The sequence below is a fragment of the Mytilus trossulus genome, chromosome 1, assembly GCF_036588685.1.
Source record: "Mytilus trossulus isolate FHL-02 chromosome 1, PNRI_Mtr1.1.1.hap1, whole genome shotgun sequence".
Taxonomy (NCBI): domain Eukaryota; kingdom Metazoa; phylum Mollusca; class Bivalvia; order Mytilida; family Mytilidae; genus Mytilus; species Mytilus trossulus.
This window is the reverse complement of record NC_086373.1, coordinates 97,028,014-97,051,162: the sequence shown is the minus strand read 5'-3', so window position 1 is coordinate 97,051,162 and position 23,149 is coordinate 97,028,014. Positions and strand designations below refer to the sequence as shown.

The window sequence follows — 23,149 nt, the reverse complement described above, 5'->3', positions numbered from 1 at the left end:
GTTTGTTTTGGTTTCGATTTCCACTCTTATTTTATATGTACCCGTTTTAACAGTTTAAACATAGATTAAATATGATTTTTGAGGTTAGAGTAAGAGGTAAACTCTCATAACCTGAAATGATTTTAGAAGTATTATACATACCAAATACGTTTCGGACATTCAGTTTATGCTCACTTTTCCCGGGTCATTATTTCTCTAATGCATTAGTTTTTTTTTTGTCAATGTGAAATCGACAAGAATGCGATTGGACCAAATACTTGGAAAATGTTATTTTGTCAGCTTAAGCCCATAATTGTTGAATTTGTAATAAGGTTGTAACTTGAATAATAACAACGCACCCTTATGATCATTGTGCTCAGAGGTAATGGAGTGGTCGTAGTGATCGTAATATAACGACTGGATTATTCGGGTTAATAAGGTTGTGGTTTATGATTTGACCGTTCTTAAAACATTTTTATCTCCAATAACGAAAAAAGCATGAATTAGTATGGTTGTTGAAAAGTATAAGTCTCAGACCGCGGCTCCTAACGGTGGCTACATAGATTGTGTTCACAAATGCAGACATTTAACATCCATGCATTATGTCACATTGATTAAATATCATTAAACTAACCTTTCTTCATAAACTTCATCCAAGCAAGAAATCCGCAATGTACAAATCACGCGCATGTCAATAAGGGCTCAAATAATCGTGCGCACATATTAAATAACTCGTGTGCACAAGATAGTAACTCGTGCGCACAAGTTGTGTAACTTGTGCGCACAAGATAGTAACTTGTGCGCGCAAGTTGTGTAACTTGTGCGCACAAGATAGTAACTCGTGCGCACAAGTTGTGTAACTCGTGCGCACAAGTTGTGTAACTTGTGCGCACAAGATAGTAACTTGTGCGCACAAGATAGTAACTCGTGCGCACAAGTTGTGTAACTCGTGCGCACAAGTTGTGTAACTTGTGCGCGCAAGTTTGTAACTTGTGCGCGCAAGTTGGTAACTTGTGCGCACAAGTTGAATTTTTTTTTTTGCATGGCACTCCAGGGCTTCCGTAGGAAACATAGGAACTAGAACAACATGCATGATTTAGAATCTAAGTTTCATTTATTCTAATAAAATACAGATTTGATATCTTACATAAAATTAAATCATAACTATTTATTGATTGCACATTGATATTTATGGAGCATAGAATTGCACGTGGATGATTGTTGCAAATAAAATAAATTAGAATCAGACTAGTGAATTTAAGTCCAGGTCTATCTGATTTTTCTAGACATCCTTCCAACCAGGGAACATTATGTCTACTTTTATTATATTTTAAAACAACACAAGCATAGCTAATATTTGGTTGCACATTGTTTTTTGTGATGAACCAACAGTTTAGTCAAATAACATATTTGCTCATATTGATAATATATTGAACAAGTGTCTGGAAATAGTCAAGACAGATATTAAAGACACTAAAATAATACATTGTTATCTAGTACAATACAAATGTGATTGCAGTTCAAACTTTAAGCATACCAATACATACTTCTTTTAAATATGTCCAGTTTAAATCAGGACAGTAATTCTTAGAAGCCTGAAATATTTTTCCAGAACAGCAAATTGCTGTAAATATTAATTTTTTTTTTTTTACTGATAAATAATTCTCCAATGCTCTAACAGACATGGAGACAGTAAGAATGGAGCACTGTTCTAAATACAGTTGATCGCTTGTGACAACTCTTTTTACTAATATTAAATTTCATGGTCAGTTTACTTATGGCAAGAAGAACATGAATATTATAAGTATAAACTGCTATAACCAATTGTTTATTTTTGTCGGCAGTAAGGAAACAAAGGCTTTTATATGTTTTTATGTAAACATTAGAATGTCTTTTGAATAAAGAGTTTAGGGGATGCCATGATGCATTTCACAAAGACTCATTCAAGGTAATGGCTTGTATATTGATTACATAATTCAGAGTGTACATTGCCAATGCATATAATATAATATGTACTAATTCTGTTTTGTTTTGAGTACACAAAAAAGAGGTGATAACGTAAGACTTAAGAGACTATCTTACCCTCACTATATGGGAATCACTGTCAAATTATACATATATCTTCCAATCATGAAAGCAAAAGGAGTTTGGATGCTCTTTTAAAGATAGAAAATTATGCCTTAATTTACATCTTAAGCTTTCTAAGCAATGCCAACAGATGGGCAAATTTCTGCTATAAGGATTCATTCATTGGGTCTGTTTTATTCTTAATGTGAGATTGGTAGAACCCAACAGTTTATGCAATGGCTACACATTGTTTTTCCTAGTGTTAAATATTGATTCAGAATTCTGAAGTATAGAGGACTCAAATATGCTGATTTATAGAAACAAGATTATCATTAATTTAGATCTTGTACAAAAATTAGTAAAATATTGGTAAATAAATAAATAAGATAAAGCATAGTGGATGCAGGATTTATTTAAAATGCTAGACATCATCAGGTCTAGGAAATTGAAGTAGTTCTCAAGATTTGAAACTATCTATTATACAGCTCTTTATATAAACCTTTATTTAGTCAGTCTTTACGAGATGCAGTAAAAAAGAAGAGTTTTTTTTTTGGAGTAACACATGATGTACCAATATAAACATATAATACATATACTTTTCAATTGGTTCTCTAATCTCAAATTTTAGCACCAGTGTAGAAGCAGTTAATCTAACAGCAAAATAAATGAAAAGCAATTTATTCAAAAGACTGATTAATAGTTAGCAAATAGCTTTCAATAGTCTAAGAATAGTACATGGAAGTAAAATATAGTATGATAATTCCATGATCATATCAAATCAAATGCGAGACATTTTCTTAATATTATACCTACATTGTAAATATTAAAATGTCACTGTTTATTTTTATTTTTGCTCATTATAAGCATAAAGTTACAAAAATCTAGTCTGGTCAAAGTCAAGTTGTGTATTATCTACATGCAGGAAGGTTTTCCGAATGCATGTGATTTTAATCTCGGAATTGATGGTAATTATTCACTTTTCAATTTCCATATTACCAGCCAGAATAATATACATTGTAGATATATAGCATAGAGTTAGTATCTCATACAAGAATATGCTACACCAAATTGAAATGTGTTTATTTTAAACAATTACTTTGAATTTTGATTCAATATTGTTTTGAAAGATGTGATTATTTAAATCACATTAATTTTGTTTTTGCCAAATTTGGGGACAAATGCAAATTTCTTCTGAGTGACTAAGTTAACCAAATGATATACCAAAAGATGTTTGGTTGATATATATTGAATCATATCAGAATGTATAGGATTCAGATGAGGTGAACCAAGACAGAAATAAAATGAGCATTTTTGATAGTGAAACCATTTCTGAAATAACTAAGAACACTTAAGGATACTGCAAGTTAGTACAAGTGTTTTCCATATTGCCAAACAAGTGTTTTTCTTTAAATACAACTATAGAAATATTTTTGACAAGTTGCATTTTAGTATTTCTGATAGCGAAATAATTTCTGAAATTAATATAAACAATTGTCAAGAGCAACATACAAGAGTTGTTCATTATGTCAAATTTTTGTTTCCTTAAATTTGGAACTGTACATGGCAAGATATTCTAGAAAGTTAACCGTTGTGAAATGTTAATTAGAAATATCAAAACATTTTATTTTAGACAGATTTTTCATAGCTGGAGAAAATCATCTGTTAGCATTCTTTTTAGATTTATAGGGACAACAATCATGGCTTTAATTCAGCTCAACATCCAAATATTCTGTTGAAGTAGTATATCAATGGAAACATTTATACTGGAACTTTTCCACTGATTTGTCCATTTCTGTATTTTTACACTTGAGTAGTCCAATACAAAACTAAAATATTGTTCATGGTTGAAATGGTAGACATTGTATTCAAAGGTTCTATCACTCATAGAAATTTTATCAGATTTTTAAAATTTAGTCAGTTTAGAGAATTGTCATTATACAATATGACAATAGTACAAGACTTCTCTTGATGAAAATATTTTATTCTAAATCTATAAAATATTAAAAGTAGTATATCTAGCAGAGAAGCAAATTCTCAGGGACTATAACTTTAAAAAAAAAAAAAAGTTTAAAGATTAATCCAGATTTCGCATAATCATGAAACAACTTTGGTTTGAGTCTTTAATAAACTTTGATTGTATTAAGGACACCTATTTACAAAGTATATTTTAATTGATTATAATTCTTTAATTAAGTAGAAAAGAATTTATTTCGAAAGATGTGATATTGATCAGGTTATCAAAAGACGACAGCAATCATATATTATCTGTTATTATATTAATATAGAGAAAACAATGGAAAGGTAATAATGTTTCCAAATAAACTTAAGTTTCAAAGTGGAATTAATGAAATTAAGGTTGGATTAGTTCTTGTCGATTTGTACAAGCAAAAAGAACAACCTATTCAGAAATAAATGCTTATTTACTGTTGCATCAATATTACAACACATTTAGCTCATAATGAAGGAGCTTTAATATAATTATTTCTATACTGACCTGCAGATTATTTATCTATCAGATATAGAAAGATGGGGTATATATATACATGTGAGTGCCATAGAGACAACTCTACATCAAGTCTATTAATTTTGCATACTTGTATTTATACAATCTGCAAAGTTTGCCATTGATATACATATAGTTATGCAGCATAGCTTCATTGTATAATAAATTCAGTAATTTCGGTTTTTACTAATATCCGTATTTTACAAAATTTAATGGAGTTACTTTTTAAAAAAGTTTCACATAATTTTTTATATGTTGAAATTGCATGTGTGTGAGAGAATTTATCCTCCACCAAATGAAATACTGCTTGTTAATCAGTAAATATTCTATATAATATAAATGTAATTTCATGGTAAGTATATTTAACCAAATTCATATAAAATGGTAATTTTTGAAATCTCAAGAAGAGATTTTATATGAATTTATAGGGTTAAATATACTTACCACAATCCACCACCACCCCTGGAATAAATTCAGTTTTTTGTTCACTTAATTGAAATTATTCAATTAAACGACAAATTAAAACTAAAGCTAGTGTATGTTACACAGGTGAACTATGACGTAGGTGAGTACATCTCATGGATGTAATTTTTAATCACCTAGGTAATTGCGATGAGAACATGTTGTGAAAGCAAACATATTCTATATAATATAAATGTAATTTCATGGTAAGTATATTTAACCCTATAAATTCATATAAAATCTCTTCTTGAGATTTCAAAAATTACCATTTCATTCTACTTTAAATTAAACTATTTTTTCCCCTTATTTCAAAGAGAGAAAAAGACGAAGAATTTCCTGATAAAATCAAATTGATTTGAATATAACTTTAAATAACTTTTGTTATTGAATATATTGAGGATTCTCTATTGTGGCGAGAAACATGTTAACCATATTGTTACACAAAGATGGGACGACCTTACTACAATTCACAAAATTTCTATAGTAGTGGGCAGCTAAATATGGTGAACTACTCTTCCCTAATATGGCACATATTCACACAAGAACAGTTTTGTCATAGAATACTTTCGGCTATTAAAGATTATTTAATGTTTGCCATTGACAGACATTTTATTGAGAATAACAGCAGGGAATGGTCTTGCTAACTTAAGCTGATCAGAGAACATAGGGATTCCTTTATACTTCCTATTCTAACTTTGAAAACAGGAGTGTTTTACATAATTTTCAAGCAAAAAACAAATAAATTGTGTGTGTAAATTCTATAATTTATGGATGTAAATGGTTTTATGATACAATATTTTATTATAATTTATTGAAATCTCAACAAAACACAAGCAGTTAAACTTGACATATCTTCAGTTTCTCCACAGAGATGAAAATCAACCATAAAAACTCATGACACCTTCTCAGAATGGTTGTCTTTTTCTTTCTAAATCTACTTCTATTTTAACATGATAAAATCCAAATATTATAAAGATCGAGAACGTCATGCATAGATTAATACTGGTATATATTTATTTTGGTGGTACAAACGTATACGCTAACTTGCACTTGCCAACAATTTCAGTATGTACAATTATTGTCTTCAATATGTACATATGACACTAGAAGTCTTGAAATGAAATGCATAAAAAACTTACCAACATCTAAACTTAAAAGTGCCTAACCAGAACAAAAATATGATCATCAGGCAATATCATTAATACCGGTATATTCTATTTGCAAAAATAAAAGTAAAAATTGTCAAAAAAATTGGAGTGTGACAAGAAAAAAATGTTTCTTTTTAAAGATTAAAGTCCCAATACCCTGGATTCTGGAACAGCATGCATTTGAGGGAAAAATTTTCCAACAGATATACAGAACCTCAGATGACCATACTGAATAAAGGACTAGTTCAAGATATTTGATTTTGTAATTCTGATATTTGTTTAATTATTGGCATAAAATTTAAAAAGTTCAAATTTTCATCTGGTGCTTGTATAACTGATAAAGCCATGTGATTAACTCTTCTCCTAGCACTTCATTAACCTTACCTCAAATAGATTTATCTTTAGAAAATATCCTAAATAAATTAACATAGGAAATATAATACTGAGATTTGTATTTATTTTATTACTAACATTTACCACTGGGAAGTCCTTTTTAAACCATTCTTTGAAAAGGATATAAATGGCTCTGTTATCAAAATTTATACATAAATGTAATCTACCACCATTTAAGTCCTGAAAAAACTAGATTTTAACATCGATCATCAAAAATACTTAAATTTCAATCTGTGTTTCTCAAGATCTCATTAGGTATTGTGGCAATTCAAAGTCCGAAATGTTGTTCAATTTAACATAAAATTCAAATAAGATATTTAAATTAGTGTTTTGTTAAACACCATATTTTTGGTGGGTACAATAATTCAAACTATTTTCTAAATATGTAACGATTGCAATGACATTTACTATGACTTATAACTGTCTCTCCCATGGTGTATTATTATTTATGTGCCATTGTTTAACAGGACCTCTCTCGGCACAGGGGTCAATTAACAATTAATTTCTCAGCTAACACCCAAGTGTTGTGTTTAATTTAGTTTAATGTACTTCAAGATGTACAAAATGTAATTTTTATGAAAATTTAGTCCATATTCAAAATTTTGTTTTGATGGTAACTTTGGGTTTGTAAGGAAATGACCATTTAACTTCAAGGGAGGGGTTATGGTTTTTCTGATACCAATTTTGATGAAAAAATATATTGTGGTCAAGTAGATGACAAAGGATATTATTTTGTACCTTATAATTAAAATTTGAAAAAAAATAATTTGATTGATAGGTGCGAAATACTAATAAAAATGTGCTTATCAAAGAACAAAATTCAGACTCAGAAAAAAACAATACCCCCTCCCCCTTCCCCCTTTTCCCTTGAATTTAAATGGTTGCTCCAAAACTATTTCTTAGTAAAAGAATCAGGTAGATGACATTCTTAATCTGCACCCAAAAACATGTATCACTTAGCAAAGAAAGTGTGGGAAAAGTAAGTAAATCACTTGGGTAAACAGAACATTGAAGCCCAACTTGTATCTGATATGATCCAAGCTTCATACAAAATCAGTGAAGTCCTAAATATCACTGGGTACGTCTTTTCAGATCAATTTTCAACTGACTGATTATAGAAAGTTTCACTGTGATTTTAAACAATATCCAATTCTTTTTTATCCCTTTTTAGTCAATGATGTTGTTTACAAATGACTAAAATCTATAAAGTTTATCTAAGATTTATAAAAATCAAACATAAAAGAGTTAATCGTTCGATTGAACTGGTATGAATACAAAATAAGATAAAGCTTTGTTGATCGCTATTGACTTTTTTGTCTTTTAAATGCTGATCATCACAGATTTGATAAGAATTTGTTTTATGGTATTTTTAAGATGGATTTTAGATTGATTGTTCAAAGCTGTAAAACAATTAGACACAGGTGCTAAGTTAAAGGTTAAATTTTATTGATCAAGGTCAAAATAAAAAATAGGACCGAAATTCTTACTGACAGAGTCGGTGTGGGAATCATGATGGATTCCTTGTAAATATCTAATGGCCTATAATTATCTACGGTCTTTAATTTTCAGCTTAAAACAATCAAGAATTCAATCTTCAAACTGCAATTCAAGATTGTTTATTTAAAAAGACAAGAAGCGCTCCATTCTGTTTGTCTACAGCATAGATTTAAGGACAAAGTACATACCTTACCTTACTTTTTTCTAAAGAATCACACTGTCGCCAAAATGTCAATTCCCATGGAAAATAATATGACCAATGTCACTTTTTCAAATAAAACCAACATGTTATCCAATGTTATTGTATAAAGTTGTTAAAATAACAAAAATACCGACTTCAAAGACAAATTCAAAATGAAGAAGTTCATAAAAAATGACAAAATTAAACAATCTTAATTAATGGAACTAGAGAAAAACAACTGCCACCTTCTTGACAAAAAATAAACCCTCGTACCCTGAACAGCTATCGTGTATCAAACAAATGTTGGTCTTAATTGGGCTATACAGTACTTATTGTACTATATTTCTAAGTCTATCATGCCTTTTTGAATTCTTCAACATATAAACAAGATACATTCTCTATTCCTGAATTAAGAACAATATTTTTATGTTTACCTTGGAAGTCTATTTTATTCCAACTCATGTTGTTTGATTGCTGTCTCATTAATCATTATTTACCTACAGGAGAATTCCTATAATGGCCTGATATACACTGAAAATTTAAGCCTTTTGAGACATGATAAAAGCTCCTTTTTTAAAATTGATTTCAACGCCCATATTTGTCTTACCAAAGAAAACGGTCACTGTTTATTAATAACACAAGTTACTCACCAACTACTGAAACCGTAGCATTGGCTGTAACTGTACCATTTTGGTTTGTAGCTATACAACTGTAAACTCCCTCGTCAATTGTCTTCACTGGACTTATAAATGTAACAGACTGAGCTGGTTCAACATGCCATCGTTTCTGCTCAATGGCAGGAAAATTGCTGATGCCGTCTTTTTGCCATGATATAACTAGGTTGGGTGGTCCTGTAGCATGGCATTCTAGCTGGGCTGTTGTTCCTACCTCCACTTGTACATCCTGTGGGGTTTTAAGGAATTTGGGAATTTCTGCAAAAATAAAGGATATATATATAAGATGGAGATCTAATAAAATCACCCATATATCAAAAGGATATGTATATAAGATGGCTTTCTAATGAAATCACCCATAAATCAAAAGGATATGTGTATAAGATGGGTATATCTAATGTAATCACCCATATATCTAAAGGATAGACATCTTATGAAATCGCCAATATATCAAAAGGTTATGTATATAAAATGGATATCTAATGAAATCGCCAATATATCAAAAGGTTATGTATATAAAATGGATATCTAATGAAATCACCAATATATCAAAAGGTTATGTATATAAAATGGATATCTAATGAAATCACCCATATATCTAAAGAATATCTATATAAAATGGATATCTAATGAAATCACCCATATATCTAAAGGATATCTATATAAAACGGATATCTAATGAAATCACCAATATATCTAAAGGTTATGTATATAAAATGGATATCTAATGAAATCACCCATATATCTAAAGGATATCTATATAAAATGGATATCTAATGAAATTACCCATATATCTAAAGGTTATGTATATAAGATGAATCACCCATATATCTAAAGGATATCTATATAAAACGGATATCTAATGAAATGGCCAATATATCTATGGTTATCAATATAAAATAGATATCTAGTGAAATCACCCATATATCTTAAGGATATCTAATGAAATCGCCAATATAACTAAAGGTTATGTATATAAGATAAATCACCAATATATCACGCTTTTATTGTTATTTTTCATCTCTATAGTTGTTTTTAAAAATAGAATGTAATGACTGTAGAAAAAAATATTTTATGCAAGTCTTTCTTTTTTTCAACCATGAAAAATATTTGTAAATCATTTGCAAAAGAGAAAAGTACTCTGTAACAAAGGGATACTATTTAGATTAGCAAAGAATCAAAACCATAAAGTACAAAGGATGGGCTAAACTTTACATCAATATAAAATGCCAGGTCATGTACAAAGGTGTATTCATATTGGACCATGTCTTTGTTTGCTCACAGTTCTCCTGGAGTTTATATTAACACTTCAGACTAAAAACTGGGCAAATATTTCCACTGTAGAGTGCTACTATAGGCCATTCTCTTAAATCTGTCCCAGTTCTAAATATCACATCATTTAAACCTATGTCTCTTCAACTCACAAGGGGTCCTAATTAGCATACTGTTATACCCATTTTATTTCACAACACTCTATTTAAAATGGAAATATACAACAATATGATCATTTAATGGCATAAAAACTGAAAGATTCAAGATCAAAATAAATATTAAAACACACAATTTTCTCAGTTTTGTAATGAAATTGTCAAGAAAGTAAACATTAAATTTTACCTCCTAAGAATATATTGACCTCCCAGTTCATATATATATAGTACTGGATTAATGGCTGTTAGTAAATATACTAGCTTTATTTATAAAAGAGTAAAATATGTCATCATTATAAACTTGAGAAAACCTTTGCTGGTTCACAAACATGTCAGCTTGTTCAGAAACATCAAAGAATAGGTGTGTAGTGTTTGGCCATACAGAATTCTTAAATTTTAAATACAATATATCAAAATGTTTAGATGTTTTCAACTACAACAATTGGTCTATCATCTGTACAATTTCAGGAAATTCACAAGGTTTATGAATTGCCACCATTGAAGGAAATAATGAAGTTTCCCCTCAAGTTTTCACCCCACAAAAAGACAATATTTGACTTCAAAGATTTAAAGGGATTGTTCTCATATTTTGATATCAAGTAAACCAACACTTAATGTTCAAGAGTTTTTCCTACTTTTTGGACCTAATAATGCATGTATACATAAAAGAAACAGAAATTACCAAATAACACATACGTTGGACAACTCATTAAACTACCAACAACCAAAGAACACACACACAAAGAATAAGACAAACAATAAAGAATAAAAGTCTGCCAAGGTACATGTACAAAATGGAGTATGTGGAAACCGGTTTTCCATCATAAACATACATAATAAAATTGAGAATGGAAAAGGGGAATGTGTCAAAGAGGCAACAAACCTACCAAAGAGCAGCTGACAGCCAAAGCCCATCAATGGGTCTTCAATACAGCAAGAAAATCCCACACCAGGAGGCATGCCTCAGCTTAACATGTTTCAATTTAAAATTAGACACTTTAAAACAGCCTGCAAAATACAGCCACCAACTGGATACCCCTGACTTACATAAAAAAAAAGATAAGGAATGGCACACGACAAAACATGCTTGTTACTACCTAAAATATAGTTCCATGCATGGCTTTTGTCTACTTGATGCATCATGCTGGATTTTTCTTTAGGGTTATATAGACCTTCACTAAATATGATTGGATAATATATATAGAGAATATGGTAACAAGGCTACACAAGAAAACAAAATACAAAAGATTAAAAAATAAGATAGCTCTTACAAAAAAAGTGATACCTTCAACAATATGAATGCCATTTTTTAGCATGCACAATATTTTCAAAATGACCTTTACCAGTACAAATGTATCAGAAATGTAATTTAGTAGATCTGTTATGTTTTTTCTTGGGACTAAACAATTGAAGTTTTACTCCTTATTATACGTCTATGGCTGTCTCACCCTTTCAAGAAAAAAAGATATTTTTGAGTAACGCAAGCCTCTGACAATGTCTGATATTTCAGACAAATTTCTGCATTCACATATATTTCATTTTACATCATAATTGTTAATGTGAAATATATATAGAAGATTTGATACTGTCACAAAAGATTAGTAATAAAGAGAAATAAAAGGTGTTTTTGAAGTTTAAAACTAATTTCTGGCTCATTTTTTAACCATGCCCTTACAAATCAGGGCTTATCATCGCCAGGTTATTTTTTCTAGTGATAAAGGTATGGAGACATCAAAGGAGTTGTTAAATTAAAATTTCAAAGGTAAATCATGTTCTCTTAGCAATAAATGTACCAGTATACATTCATATATAACATTATTTTTATCTGATTACGGTCTGCACCCTAATAAAATCTAGAAACTTTAATATGTTACAAGTACAGGCAACTAAATCTAATATAATTTATAATCAAGACACCTTGTCACTATTTCTAACAGTCTAACCCATACATGTATATTTATTCAAGTCTCTTTCTTTTGCCTTCTTGATCAAAACATGACAATAAAATCGTCATAATTTTTATTAAATTAGGTTGAGTGCCTCTTATTTCAGCCCAGCGATAATGCTGTTTTATATACAACAGTTTTCTGAATTAAAGTTGAATAAGTTATATGTTCCCAGATATTATATAGGATCAAACATTTTCTACAGAAAACTCTTCTCAAGTCATATTCTGGTTTTAAATTTTGCAATCTACTTCATAAAATTGAGAATGGAAATGGGGAATGTGTCAAAGAGACAACAACCTGACATAGGATAGACAACAGCAGAAGGACACCACTAGGTCTTTAATGCAGCGAGAAACTCCCTCACCCAGATGGTGTCCTTCAGCTCGCCCCTAAACAAATATATATACATGTACTAGTTTAGTGATAATGGACTTTATACTTAACTCCAAATACATAATACTATATAAAAAAAAAACAATTGTTTATATGGCTCGTGCTTATACCCAAATATAACAAAGAAGATGACTGTGGTATGATTGCCAATAAGACAAATCTTTACAAGATAATCAAACCCAGAGAAAGTACTTAATAAAATACATAATTAAAACACACAATTTTCTCAGTTTTAAAATATGTTTTGAGGCACAATTATGAATAATAATAATAAGCAAAATAACTTATAATTCTTGGAAAGCATCATATTCATTGGATTTAAGCAAACTTACATATACAAAATCTGCTGTAAAATTAATATTTAACAATCCCATCCCAACTATATTTTAGCCCAGGTTTTTAAAATACCTTTAAAATAAATTGTACTAATAGTGCACATAATTAATTTTATTTTATTACATATTATAATTGATTACTTGAGATATTTCCCTTTAAAAATGTACATGCAGTTATTTCTAAAACATAGTTAAAATTTCAAAAAAAATCAAGAAATTAGATAATTTTTTATTTGATTTGAATTTTTTTTCATTGTTTCTAAGTGTTACAGGCAATAATAATAAAAACAACATAAGGTAACACCCAAGGAATTTGGATTATCATAGATGTTGATTTCATTTAAAGAGGAAAAGAATATGAGAAATTTAATGTACATGTGTCAAACAAAAATTTCTTTAAACCAATATATATCATAAACAAAAAAGATTGCTTGCTTAATGTTCAGTGGCAAATATTTAAACAATATTCAGGACTGTTTTCATCTTGACATTTCCCAGAGCCTACAATGAAGTCTCTTGCAGATGCTTCATATTTTTTTAAACATTACAATTTAACTTCTCCCAATCAAAATTAAAGTTGTTCTCTCCCCAAAAAGGGAGTTTTGGTAAGTTATAATCTATAATTTGTTGATATCACCTTACAGCTGTGTTCTTTGATGTAAAGATGAAGAGAGATTGGACCAAGAATTACAGTGGAGATGCAGGGCAGAGAGAGTTTGTGGTCAATATTTGAAGGTACAGGGCAGAGAGAGTTTGTGGTCAATATTTGAAGGTACAGGGCAGAGAGTTTGTGGTCAATATTTGAAGGTACAGGGCAGTGAGAGTTTGTGGTCAATATTTGAAGGTACAGGGCAGAGAGAGTTTGTGGTCAATATTTGAAGGTACAGGGCAGAGAGTTTGTGGTCAATATTTGAAGGTACAGGGCAGAGAGTTTGTGGTCAATATTTGAAGGTACAGGGCAGAGAGTTTGTGGTCAATATTTGAAGGTACAGGGCAGAGAGAGTTTGTGGTCAATATTTGAAGGTACAGGGCAGTGAGAGTTTGTGGTCAATATTTGAAGGTACAGGGCAGAGAGTTTGTGGTCAATATTTGAAGGTACAGTGCAGAGAGAGTTTGTGGTCAATATTTGAAGGTACAGTGCAGAGAGAGTTTGTGGTCAATATTTGAAGGTACAGGGCAGAGAGAGTTTGTGGTCAATATTTGAAGGTACAGGGCAGAGAGAGTTTGTGGTCAATATTTGAAGGTACAGGGCAGAGAGAGTTTGTGGTCAATATTTGAAGGTACAGGGCAGAGAGAGTTTGTGGTCAATATTTGAAGGTACAGGGCAGAGAGAGTTTGTGGTCAATATTTGAAGGTACAGGGCAGTGAGAGTTTGTGGTCAATATTTGAAGGTACAGGGCAGAGAGTTTGTGGTCAATATTTGAAGGTACAGGGCAGTGAGAGTTTGTGGTCAATATTTGAAGGTACAGGGCAGAGAGAGTTTGTGGTCAATATTTGAAGGTACAGGGCAGAGAGTTTGTGGTCAATATTTGAAGGTACAGGGCAGAGAGTTTGTGGTCAATATTTGAAGGTACAGGGCAGAGAGAGTTTGTGGTCAATATTTGAAGGTACAGGGCAGTGAGAGTCTATGCTCAATGTTGGAGGTATCGGTACGACATTGAGATGAAGAACAGCAATAAATATACTGTGACTTTGCCTTTTTTTTCGTTTCTTTCATTATAATAGTGAGTAAGGAATAGATGTTTCATATCCTCTCTTTTCCATTAAAAAATGACATTATGAATTGTTTTCTGGGTAACAAATCAAAAACAGCAAAGATACCTTTCAAATACTATGAGAACTGAAGGCGTCAGAAATCCAAGGGAGATAATTCAAATTAAAGTTCAAAATAAAACTAGTTCCAGTGATGTAATTCCATAGAAATTCAAAGGCAAATTTCATTTCTATACTAAAAAATGTGAAATTCAAAATAATGAATTAATCTATATTGACAAGACTGAATTTCAGAAATTCAAAGGCAGTAAAATGAAATTTAAAAAAAATCTTTTAAAAATGGATTATCAATTAAAAGTAAAAAAACCCAGCATTATTTTATCGAGGACACACCCAATATAATTTTCATTATACAGCCTACTTTTTTTTTTATTTGAGAACAAAACTTTTAGTCTTACCAACTATTAATTTACAAACTTGAAATTAAAATTTGAAATGGATCTACAGATCATTTCAAATGAAAATTATTTTGAGGACAACACCCTTTCAGAAGATTATTTTGATAAAGAGTTCTTTGCCAAATGTTTGAATATTAATTGTCACTCTTTGGTAGTTAAAAGAATTCTCAAGTTTCAATCAATCCATTTAAGCAAGAACGATATATAGATAATATATAAATCTTAACTATTGACAATAAACTTTAATATTGTGTAACCTTTGATTGTATTAGCCCAAAGAACTGTCGTGAATCTTTTCTTATAGTCACATTTCTTTATTGACTTCGCTACATTTGTAAACTATTTTTTGTCTGGAGATCTACCAATCACTGCACATTCTGCAGAAATTCCAACTGCGTTAAAATTCAGGTAAATAAAGCATGTCAAAAGTATTAGTATTATATTCCCAGGCCTTTAAAAAATAGACAGTGAGGAAAAATATTTATGAACATATATTTGATAATAAATATATTCATATTTTTTTTTTGCATTTGAATTTTATTCTTGTTTGGTAAATATTTTAAAAGAAAAAAAACAAAAAAACAAACACACCAAGAACTTGAAGTAATTTGTATATGCACAATGTAAAATACTATATTTGATTATTTTCACTAATCGTCTATATATTATTATCATTATTTTATCTTAGAGAGCAGTGATTATGTATGAACTGAATCGTATTAGATGATGGAAAGCATTTGTATTCTAATGTTAACTGAATACAACAAAATGGACATATTTTTTTTTAATTTGGCTAGAAAAATTTCTGATCAAAGATTTTTTTACTAAAGAAAAGATGATTTTAATAAAACATCCAAAACACCATCACTGATATAAAAGGAGTCCTTTATAAAAATGTCATTGACATAATAACTGTAGACAGAGGAAATTCAACTATTTATTTGCATTTATGAATTTTCATATTAAGTATACATGTTTTTTTTGTATGTATTTGTCACAAACTTATATAGCAATATTATAATCAAGGAGATCTAAATATAACCTCCTTAACATAATTAATGATATCCAAAGAAATTTACTGTAGATATGATTACAAAAATTCTAGCTAGTCATAATTAACCCTCATCCTCATCACAAGAGATAACAGATATTGTTTTCGGCCAGATGTGCAGCTAATTGCTGAGAATAGTCATCAATCACACAAAAAATAATAACAAATACAATCTTTGATTAACAATTTTTCTTCAAGTTGAAATAAAAAAATGAGCCAAAAAAACAACAAAATAAAAGCATCTCAATATACACAACATCAAAATACATATTATTTCATCAGGTATTCCTTAGTTATAGGTTATATTATAAAAAAGAATAGGAGATATTTTAATTTCAATGACTTTATTAACTTACTAGTATAAATATCAATAAACAAGGTAGTCTATTTGTCTATGGTGTACTTTGATATCTATATTACAAACAATTTGTTTTACTTACCTGAATTGACCAGGTGAGAAATACAGGTGACAACAAAAAGAAATGCAAATTCTTTCATTTTTTCCCAGGCTCAGAGCGATTTATAACGAGATATCGTTAAACACATATTTTTATCAACTTGTAAAAAATAAAGTTGTAAACATAAGGAAATTCGGGTAGATCCGTGAGAATAGGAAATAATATAATTTTACTTCTCCCTACACTAAACCTCAGAAATATATAATCCTAAATGTAAATTATTGTTCCTAATTAAGTCCGAATGAGTTGATAAATCGTCAAAAGTCAATCCTGTCACTTTAAATCCATTTTTGGCAATACACCCGTACAACTTTCCCAACTTCTCGAAGTTCACGACCTGCGCAAAGATACTCACAAGCTAAAACTTGTCTGCGCATAACAAAAGCACATGGTTAGGACTGTCAATACACATTCGTATACCAGGTGATAAATCAAAAACCTTTAGATCAAAATGACATACTTCATGTAATGCTCTCAATGACCTTATTTTTGATAAATAATTGAAATACAACAAATCGTTATTAGTGATGCATGACATAAATAAATACACCGGTATAAATGCAGGTATATTAAATGCAGGTGAAAACAATACCTGAGAAAATAAGTAAGACGTGTATCACAATATAATTTATATAAAGTTAGATCTTTTTTGACAATGAGTCAGTGTATTAAATAGGATAACACAATAGGACCACCTTTGAAGAAATACATATTCCTTTTGTTCAACATTTTAAATACCATTATAGAATTAAAGATACCCCAAAAGATTATTGCGAAATGAACTGACTTGGGATATGATAAAAAGTAAGAAGACACCAAGAGGGTAGTAATATCCTATTAAAGTCGATTTTTTCCTACCATTTTATTTTACTGTATATATGCTGTCTATACTAAATGTTTTGTTTGCATTTTCTCCTCAGATGCTCATTCGAATTCAATGAATGAGCTTAATGAAAATTGAAAGCGTAACTGTTTTTCAACAACAAGACACTACTGAAGGCAAAAAGGAAAGGCGAATTTGCGAACAGTAAGCACAGAAAACTTAAGATTGCACACACTGAGATATGTCTGGCATTTTTAACTGATCATGCTTGTTACTTTATGTTGAAATTCTTTGAAATAAAGGTTTATACAAAAAAAAGTGGAACTATCTATCAAATTCATCAACATTCATGTTCACCGATGTGACTTAAACTCTCATCTTTGACTTATAACATATTAAAACGTATATCCAGATATAAATAACATAATAAAACGTATATCCAAATATAGTAAAATGGCTAAAAAAAAATACAATGCGTAAAATCGAAAATATATATATGTATCAGCATTTCGTGTGTATTTAGTCTAGACGCCATCTAATTAACCATCGAGGTGACCCTCCGAAGACTGACGAAGGTTGTATAACTCGTTGTAAACATAAACATAGATATAGATATACAGAGAACTCGTGCAATTGGATTTTTCTAGGTCTGTTGATTTTATATAATAGGTTACAAATATATGTTAATCACATTTTTTACCTCTGTAAGAATGACTTTTTGTAGATCCAACAAATTAATCAAATATATACCCTTGTTTCACTTTCATTGTTGACCTTCTTTTCCTTTTACCAGCTGAACACGCCTAATTTATGGTAAGCTAAGAAGTTCAATTGAAGTTCACATGCATATGGATTTAATGAGGTCAAAATATTCACTTGCAAGTGAATAAATCATGAGCAATGATTCTTTGCTTACTTTGAAAAAAAACCTGAAACAAACTGTCTGCTAAAAGCGAATTGTATTTCACTATTTCTCACTATTTCACTTTCATTAATGATTGAGCCAAAACATTTTATATTTTATTCTTTTCCATATCTCGTAGCTAGTGCCCTTTTAGTATCGCTGATTTGTGCAAATGCACAGACAAACATATACACCGGTCATACAACCGTTCCATTTCTAAACTATAGTTCAATTATTGCTGATAGTATCCGAGAAACTCAGCCATGAAAAGTTAACACATACCAATAAACCATGAACACGAGATCAAGGTCAGACAAACCCTACCGAACATGTATACCACGAAAAGGATCCCATACACTAAATATAGTTACCTATTACTAATTATAAAGGAAAAATGCATGTGACCACACAACATTAGTTTTTAAGCAGTCGCTGATCTAGACAAATAAGGTCAATGACAATGAAAATCGTCAAATGAGGCATTTGTACTAGGAAGAAATCCAGACCATATCGACAAAAAACAACGAATTCACCCTGAACATTATTCTCAGTTTAAAGCTCAATCTAATAAAAAGTAAAATCACAAAAATACTGAACTCGAAAATCAATACGGAAAGTCCATCCAATCACATGGCAAAATCAAATAACAAAACGCATCAAAACGAATAGACAAGAACTGTCATATTCCTGACTTGGTACAGGCATTTCCAAATGTAGAAAATGGTGGATTAAACCTGGTTCTATAGCGCTAACCCTCTCTCTTTAATAACAGTCTCATCAAATTCCGTTATATTTACATGATGCGTTAAATAAACAGTCACAATTAATAAAATAGTCAAAATATGGGTACATCAGTCATCATCGATAACAATTTTAAAAGGGACAATAACATATATCTAAGTTAAACAGACAATGACTAATTCCATAGTATATTTGATTTATTAATAGTTTATTACGCATGGACACGGTCTTATAAAATTAACGGTACCAATTTTCTTGCACCAGATGCGCATTTCGACAATACATGTCTCTTCAGTGATGCTCGTGGCCAAAATATTTGAAATCCAAAGCTTATATAAAAGATGAAGAGCTATAATCCAAAAGGTCCAAAAAGTATAGCCAAATCCGTGAAAGGAATCAGAGCTTTGCATGAGGGAGATACATTCCTTAATTTATAATAATTTCTAATATTTTGTAACAGCAAATTTTAATAACACAAAAAAATCCGCAGTTTCATGCCAGTATCGAAGACCTGGCTACTGGGTTGGTGATACCCTCGGGGGCTAATAGTCCACCAGCATGCAGACGCATGGACACGGACTAATAAAATTAACGGTACCAATTGTATTGCACCAGATGTGCATTTCGACAATACATGCCTCTTCAGTGATGCTCGTGGCCAAAATATTTGAAATCCAAAGCTTATATAAAAGATGAAGAGCTATAATCCAAAAGGTCCAAAAAGTATAGCCAAATCCGTAAAAGGAATCAGAGCTTTGCGTGAGGGAGATACATTCCTTAATTTATAATAATTTCTAATATTTTGTAACAGCAAATTTTAATAACACAAAAAAATCCGTATTTTCATGCCAGTATCGAAGAACTGGCTACTGGGTTGGTGATACCCTCGGGGACTAATAGTCCACCAGCATGTAGACGCATGGACACGGACAACATAAAATTAACGGTACCAATTGTATTGCACCAGATGCGCATTTCGACAATACATGCCTCTTCAGTGATGCTCGTGGCCAAAATATTTGAAATCCAAAGATTATATAAAAGATGAAGAGCTATAATCCAAAAGGTCCAAACGGTATAGCCAAAACTAAATCTATTAAAAAAAACCATACATGTATATTTCATAGAAATAGTGAGAGAGAAAAAAATAGCAAACACCATTGTTACCTTGAGAATATGTTTCAAGTTGGTTTGAATTATTACCAGAAAATGACTGTATATATGTTACAGTGAATTTGTATAATCAGGGATTATGTAGAATCCCTGATTTTTCAGGGAATATGTATAATCACTAAAATCATTAGTAATTATATATAATCCATGAAAATGACAAGTGATATTAAATAATCACTGAACATTTTAATAATTATTCTACAAATTCCCTAATATAATTTCAGGGATTATGAATAATTTAAGGATCCTTTGTTTGATAAAAAAAATATAGACAGATTAAAATGTTTTACTTTCATATTCCTTGACAGATAAAATAATTTTGCTTTTAAACACAGAGGATGATCTTAAAGATATAACCAACACAGGGTTTGGAGATAAAGTTGAAGACTTCAAAATTAATAATATCAAGATTACCTTTATAGCAATAAATTTACATGTATTGTTTGTTTATAAAAAGCCAGCGTCAAATGGATATTTATGTCCTATTTGTAAATCCACAGAGCATGTTATTTGTGGTACATGTAAAACAAATGGTGAAAAAAGATTATGGAGCATCTGTTTTTTTGTTTTTTGTTGTTGTTTTTGTTCAAATGAAAAAGATTTTTTAACAGATTGAACTTACATCTAAATGTATAGAAAAACTAAGGATTGACAATTAAAATAAAATTTTAGAGGATGCTGGCATTTGGTGTTATATTCTCATAGCAATTCCACAGGGTAAAAAAGGAAAGAGAATCCCCAAAAAAACATAATTGTAATTGTTCATCAGAAGTCTGAAAAACGATATCGCCTGGCCAAAAACATGGTATCTTGCTCAAACCAGTTCGAGGTTGCAAATTCCCGTTTTTGAAAGGGGGGGGTACCTATAGAGGTTTTTTCCTGAACACTTTATTTCTCGTAGGCGGGTTATAAAATCTTAAACAATTTGTGAAGATTTTTTTTCCTCTAAAATATAGATATTTTGGTAAAAACAGATGTTTAGCAAATCATTTTAATACATTGTGTTAAACATTTGAATATATTGTGCCTACCATTTAAAACAATAGGGTTATCATTTTGATGTTTTGTGCTTAACATTTTACAATTTATATATGTTTATATATCAGTAATGCTATTTTAATATGACTTTCATTAATTTTCTTTATAAATAAAACTATTTCTTCATTCCAGTTCTGACGTTTTTTTTCTAGTGATTATACATAATTTCAGGGATTCTACATAATCACTGATTATACAAATTTACTGTAACATGTACACTGAGTGAATTTATTTCAAGGAACTTACTTCAAATATATTAGCAGCAATAATTGTCATTTTCTTCATTTGAACATTTCTGTCGACACGGAAAACTCAACTCAAAATTAGCGATTTTTCGTTCCTTTATATATTCATATTTCATTTTGGGGAGCGATGATGATTCTTTTCGTAAGTATATTAGTAAATTTCATTTGAAATCGGCATATAAACATGTACAAAATAAATTATTTTTGCGTATAATAATTGGCTGAACTCTTGTAGAAATCTTTTAACAGATATAATATGCCTTGATAATTTCTTAATTTTTGTCTGTTATCCAATGGTTCTATTTGGTTGCTGTCCGTCAATTGTTTTTGTTTAAACAGCTAGGTCGTTTGTGTTCTCTTCCGGCTTAACATGTCATGGTTACATTATGTATGTGTCAAGAATCTGTTGATATCAACAGTCCGATATACATGTTTTTGTTCATGGTTTTCGGGGCTTTGTATAAATAACTATACGATTTGAGTTTTGTTCTTTGCTGAAGGCCGTTGCCCGTCAGTAGACGAGTGGTTGAAACCACGTGTCGATGGTCCGACGGTTCTCCTGATAATCAAATCAACTTCGCCAGGTATAGATTGAACAATATTTAGCAGGTAGTACTCGAGTACTCCTAAGTCCATTTGGTAATATTCGAAAATAGTTATTTTTGTATGGACCTTTTTAGTTTTTATGAGGTTTGCTTTCACACATTCATATCTCGATTTCATTGGCCGCTTAAAGCAATTTTATTAGCTATGATACTGATGCCAAAATTGATCATTTATCATAGAGAAGAATACAAAATTAAAAAGTTCTCCAATTCGCCATTTCAGAATCAGATGCATTGTGCGTGAATATTTAGTGATACAGGGAAAGACATTTTGTCAGATTTACTGTAAAGAAATGCTAAATTGAATGGTTGGATTTTTTAAAAAAGTTTATAAGGAGTTATCAAAGGTACTAGGATTATAATTTAATACGACAGACGCGCATTTTTCGTCTACATAAGACTCATCAATGACGCTCAGATCAAAATAGTTGTAAAGCCAAACAAGTACAAAGTTGAAGAGCATTGAGGACCTAAATTTCCAAAAAGACGTACTTGTTCAAAGACTCTCCATGGAGCAATCGCGAGTGATTTGCCAGAAAAGAGCATGCGCATGAATGAACGAAATGTTGATAAGGTGGTTTGTAGAAATGTCACCCATTGTATTAATGATAAAGTGACTAAATAAAAAAGACTCATTATGACGGCTTTGTGTTGATTACCGGAAATTAAACGAATAAACCATCAGAGATGCGTATCCGACACCAAGGATTACATGAGAGTATATGAAGGATTTCTATGGATAATACCAATGCAACCTAATGAAGAGAAAAAGACTGCGTTTTCAATCCAAAATGTAGGTCTTTATTTGTCCAAATTAATGCTATGTGGATGATGTATTGCAGTATCAACGTTCCGGAGAATAATTGAAGCAGTAGCTAGTTGGATTCATTGGCATATTGCTGTGTTATATCCTGAAAATATCATTGTTTATT

The 23,149-nt window shown here is 30.5% G+C and overlaps 1 protein-coding gene across 1 annotated transcript in view; it reads right to left on the bottom strand.

Moving 5' to 3' along the window:
* Positions 1 to 17,062, bottom strand: part of LOC134692194 (muscle, skeletal receptor tyrosine protein kinase-like) — a 74,300-nt gene extending 57,238 nt beyond the window's left edge. The window contains exons 1-2 of the mRNA XM_063552647.1: positions 16,671 to 17,062; positions 8,881 to 9,162 (exon numbers count right to left, since the gene is read on the bottom strand). Coding sequence (XP_063408717.1) covers positions 8,881 to 9,162; positions 16,671 to 16,728 — 340 coding nt within the window. The 5' untranslated portion in view covers positions 16,729 to 17,062. The remainder of the gene's footprint in view (positions 1 to 8,880; positions 9,163 to 16,670) is intronic.
* Between the last annotated feature and the right edge of the window lie 6,087 nt (positions 17,063 to 23,149).